This window comes from Condylura cristata, unplaced genomic scaffold (assembly GCF_000260355.1).
Source record: "Condylura cristata isolate star-nosed mole 26May11 unplaced genomic scaffold, ConCri1.0 scaffold00003, whole genome shotgun sequence".
NCBI classification, from domain to species: Eukaryota; Metazoa; Chordata; class Mammalia; order Eulipotyphla; family Talpidae; genus Condylura; species Condylura cristata.
This window is the reverse complement of record NW_004567104.1, coordinates 39317374-39322571: the sequence shown is the minus strand read 5'-3', so window position 1 is coordinate 39322571 and position 5198 is coordinate 39317374. Positions and strand designations below refer to the sequence as shown.

Below are 5198 nucleotides of genomic sequence, written 5' to 3'. Positions count from 1 at the left end.
GGTCATTGTGAGTATATGGTGCAGGGTGGTGAAGGGATTCACTAGAGACAGAGTGATGAACAGAACAGGCCGATTAACAAAGTGCACTGCTGAGGGGAGTAGTGGATGAGACAGGAGAGGTCTGCTGCACCATGTGGATCACCTCTGGAGCAGGGATCGAACTCATACTGAAGCAGCTGTGGCTAGCTTGCAGTGCTGCACTTTAGCCCATTGCACCACCAGGGAGGGCCCACAAAATATATTTCTCGTATATATTTGTTCATCCAAGTTTCTAGACTTACTTAGTTTGTCAAACCCTTGGAATTTGCAGTGTTGATAGTGATAAAGTTGTCTTTTGTTAAGTGAAAGAGGTGACTTTTGGAAGCACAGAAGGATTGGGGCTGGTTGTCTGGAGAACCAACCTTGTGATTTGAAAATTGGGATTTTCATATCCCACCTCTCCAACCCACCCCCACCTCCAGGGAAGGGAGAAGGACTATACTTCATCCAAGACCAATGATTTTATCCATGGCCCTGTTAAAGGACACTTCCATTAAAACCCAAAAGGACATGGTTCAGATGGTTTCTGAATTCTGAATTGGCTTCACTGGAGAGAGCCTGGAAACTCTGCACCCTTTCCCACAGCCCTGCCCTGTACACTGCTTTCATCTGGCTATTCCTGAGTTATATCCTCTTATGATAAATCCAGGAAATACAATGTTGCTGAGTTCTGTGAGCAGTTGTAGAAAATAAATAGAACAGAGGAGGTTATAGGAATCTGCATTTATAACCGGTGAGAAACACAGGTGAGTCTGGGCTTGCAAATGACCTCTAAAGTGGGTGATGGTTTGGGAACACTGATCCCTTTGCCTGTAGCACCTGATGCTTTCTAGTTAGACACCTGCTGGAGAAATACTCCACATATATTCACAATGGAATTGGGTTCAGGAACCCACTCAGAGCACCAAAGCAGAACTGCACCATTAGTGATGTCACCACTATACACCTGCCCGATTCTTTGATATCTTAGGTAATGGACTACGACTTGTTTTCCATGGAGTATCTGATTCTGTAATGATCCTTCAGTGCCTCCAAAAAGACTGGAAAATACTGGTTCCTGCCTGAATAGGTTTGGTTTCCCTTTTGCGGGGTTGTTCTTTCTGCATGCTACTGAATTCAGTTCAACCAGCCATAAAACTTATTTTTATTCACATTGTTTAACACTTTGCCCACTCCTGATCAGTTTCCCCTCTGCTCCCAATGGGTTGTCATTTTGAGCACTTAAGCAGCATAAGCACTTATTTTATAAATGTCTAAACCTATTAAAGGCTCTTTTATTTTATTTATAATTTTTAACTCCCTAAGTTAAACACTGTCTTTTTCTTTGTAAGAACTCAATAAACAAATTCAGTTCCAGGGAAGGTAAACTACATGTACACAGACCCTGGGGCAGAATATGTATGTGTTCTTGAGCAATGGCAGAGTTCAGTGGATATAGGCAGGATGTTAACGAGAAGAGAATATGGAAAAGAGGTCAGAGAGAGGAAGGGGAAAGGGCAAGGTTTGTAAAAACCTTCATTTACATTGTTTATTATACTCCTTAGTATGTCCTAGTTATACGTTGCCTAGGGATATATTATGCTGGAGAGCATCTATGTCTGAGATTTTAACCAGATTTTAAGATTTTTATATTTTACTTTAAAGAAGTGGGAATAACTCAATAATATGCTTCAGATGAGAGTTGATTACCTGTATTTGGCTGTTTTGCTTTAGATTTGTGATTATTTAATTTTTTATAATTAAATATAATATGTATGAAATAGTTTTTTCAATTGTTCAATTTTTTTAATCATAGGTAAATTAACATGATGGATTTCTCCAAGCTACCCAAAATAGCTGACGAAGATAAAGAAAGCACATTTGGTTATGTGCATGGGGTCTCAGGACCTGGTAAGTATATATGATAGTTTCAATAATAAAGACTCTTACCTTCAAGTAATATCTTTTCAAGATCTTTTATATAGAAATACATAGGTTCACCTACATTAATTCTATCTGTCTTTAAAAGATTTCACAACCACTTTCTTAGAGGAAATACCATCATAAAAGTGTACCTAGGATTCCCCATCTGAATTTGATTATTATTGAGGTGCTCATTGTTGATGTCCTGTTTACTATACAAATATTTTTACCCATATATCATAATTTTTTTTTTTAAGATTTATTTATTTGTACAGAACTGGGGTACAGGCCAGAGATGCGGAGGGTGAGAGGATTCACCAGAGACATAGTGGGGAGCAGAACAGGCACATCGACGAAGTACACTGCTGTGGGTAGCAGCCGGGGGGTCAGGAGAAGTCTGCCTTGCCATGTGAATCTCTTCTGGGGCAGGCGGGGATCGAATTCATGGGAAAGTGGCTTAGGCTTCTTTGTGCTGTGCTTTAACCCACTGCGCCAGCTGGGAAGGCCCATATATCATAATTTTTAATGAAATCTGCATAGAAGAACTAAAGTTTATAGCTTTTAGTATGCAATATGTTAAAAGGTATTCAGAAAATAGCCTTTAATTTGGTTTGAGTGCTAATAATTATTTTAAGATAATTTGCTTGCAATAACAAGCTTAGCTCTTTGCATAGATAAATCTTTGTGAATGTTTATTTCAGATATCATATAACTAATGACTTAGAGAAAAGAAGTCGTAAGACATGATGGTGATAATGGAAGGTAGTATTAAACTTGATGTTCATTCCCCTAAACTTGGGGCACTGTATTTTAAGTAATAGAATTTTAAATAAACCTCATTATTCTTTTTATTACTTGTGCTCCCACTGAAAAATGTGGTTCGCAGTATCCTAGGATTAAGAGAAAAAACTTCTCATTGATTTATAATTCTTAGTGCCATAGAAATTTGTGCTTTGTCCTCTTAAAAGCTCATGCTCTACATCATAGTAGAAGTGATGCCTTTTTTTGGTGTTTATGCAAATGAATACTATCAGTTACTGTTCCTGTTATTTCTCCCCCCAAAAAATTCCACCTCTTAGAACTTGGTGGTTGAACTTGTACTCACTGAAATACTATACATCTACAAATCATACATTTTACTGTGTTTAATCTCTTGGAATTCAGAGAAACAGTTTTCCCTTTGATAATCATAAGGATTTTTAGGAAAAACAGGCCACAGTGGAAACACTGTTAGGGAAAAGGCAAAAAACAACGCCATCAAAAGAATTTGGGTGAAAATATTTTTTCAATATATCACTCTGGAACCTACTTATAATTCCTCAGTACTTTGTAAAATAATAGAGAAATGGCACACTTTTCAGTTTATATAATATGAATTAAACTTTTAGTTCTCGATGGTAGTTTAATATCTTAATTTTTTCATAGAACAAGTGTAGAGTTAAATCTTTATGAAATATCTTTATTTTAATAAATTATATGTTAATACTTAAATAGTTCTAAGTTGAACTTCACTAGCACATAGTTTAATAAATTGTGTCTGAAGACTAGATACTAAAAATAGATTTACTCCTACATATATCTGAAAATATGTAACCATTCCTCCTTGCTAGAAAAATAGTTTTTGTTTAATAGAAGGTGTAGTCCACAACACTAAGTATAAATTCTGGTTCAGTATTTGAAGGAAATAAAGATTCTTAATCAGGACCTCATCTATCCAGTGATGGTGACTAGTTATAAACATTATGGCTAATGAAAAAAAACTTTCTTAAAAAATTTAATTAATTATTTATTTTTACATCATTCTTCATTTTGTGCATTTTTCCATCTCAGTTGTAGTCCCCGTGGGCTTCCCACCACCATTTCACCCATGTGCCATCACCATAGTCCCAGGCCCTCTTCCCACCCCAGTTTTTATCCCATCCCCTTTCCATCCCATACCATGTCTCTGGTTTATAGTTGTTCATTGTTCTCATTTTTACTTTATTATATTTGCTTCTCTCTCTCTCTCTTTTTTTTCCTTTTCTTTTTCCCCTGATCTCTTATGTTCCTGCTATGAGTGAACTATCTGGTAATTTTCTTTCAGGTGCATACATGAATGTTTGTAGGTATAGCTAGCAACAGCTCATCAGAAAGGTCAATACTCCAGAATGGTTCTTGAGAACCATTGGTATAAATTGTTAGAAAGTAAAGGTGTTTTAGGTATTTATCTGTCAGAGGAATTGTGACAACGCAGCAAACTGATACTTGTTCCAAAATGCATTATCCCATGTTTTATAGCAATGTGTATTGATCAAAACGTACCTCAGCTTTACTAGATAAGAGCTTACCATCTAGAACTTAAAAGTTTTTGAAAATAGTTTTCATGTTTATTATGTAAATGGATAATCTTTAACAAATTTCTTTTACCTCTTTATCACACCAAAAAAGATGCTAAAATATATCATTTTAAAGAAACCATAAGTCTGTTTATCATGGGCATTTATTTCTCCTATGAATGTATAAGAGAGGTATATTATTGGATTTACTGGATATTTTGATTATCTGACTATCACAGTGTTGTAAGCCATCAAAATACTCATTTGTCCTTTTCAGTGGTCACAGCCTGCAACATGGCAGGTGCCGCCATGTATGAGCTGGTGAGAGTGGGCCACAGTGAGTTGGTTGGAGAGATTATTCGTTTGGAGGGTGACATGGCTACCATTCAGGTGTATGAAGAAACCTGTATCCTTTTGGTCTGATAAATAGCATCTCTCTACAATTTAAGAATTTATGAGAAAGCTATAAGCTATCAGGAGTACAAATGTTATTATGAAGAAACCTTCTTTGTCAGTGCTAGGAATTGGTGCTCTTATTTTAAGAAGTTGGTATTACCATATGAACTTTCTTTGGCCTTTGTATTTCATTAGTTCACAAACTAGGAGGGACCAACTAGAATTTTTTTTCAGAGGAATACGTACATTTTAGAAGAAATAATATATAGAATAACAACATTGATTTTTATGGCTAAAATGATTTAATTGTGACTTCTGTTTAAAATAGTTAAATCCACAAATAAATCATTTACCACTTTAATGATAATAAATAGTCCTGTGCAACATGTTACAGTATAACTGTAGCACGAGGGAGTCTTTACAGTATGTTTGATTTTTATTTTGATACATGGCATTTATTCTTTTCAATTTTCTATGAAAATTTAAAAGATGAACATTACACCTTGTAAAGAGAAACTACCTGTTTTTGGGTTTTTTTTTTTTTTT

General features: G+C 35.6%; 1 protein-coding gene across 2 annotated transcripts in view; it reads left to right on the top strand.

The window, feature by feature from the left end:
* ATP6V1A (ATPase, H+ transporting, lysosomal 70kDa, V1 subunit A) overlaps window positions 1-5198 on the top strand; it is a 46076-nt gene that overhangs the window by 19768 nt on the left and 21110 nt on the right. For both annotated transcript variants that reach the window (XM_004675209.2, XM_012733624.1), the window contains 2 exons: window positions 1835-1929; window positions 4534-4662. In XM_004675209.2, coding sequence (XP_004675266.1) covers window positions 1845-1929; window positions 4534-4662 — 214 coding nt within the window. In that variant the 5' untranslated portion in view covers window positions 1835-1844. The remainder of the gene's footprint in view (window positions 1-1834; window positions 1930-4533; window positions 4663-5198) is intronic.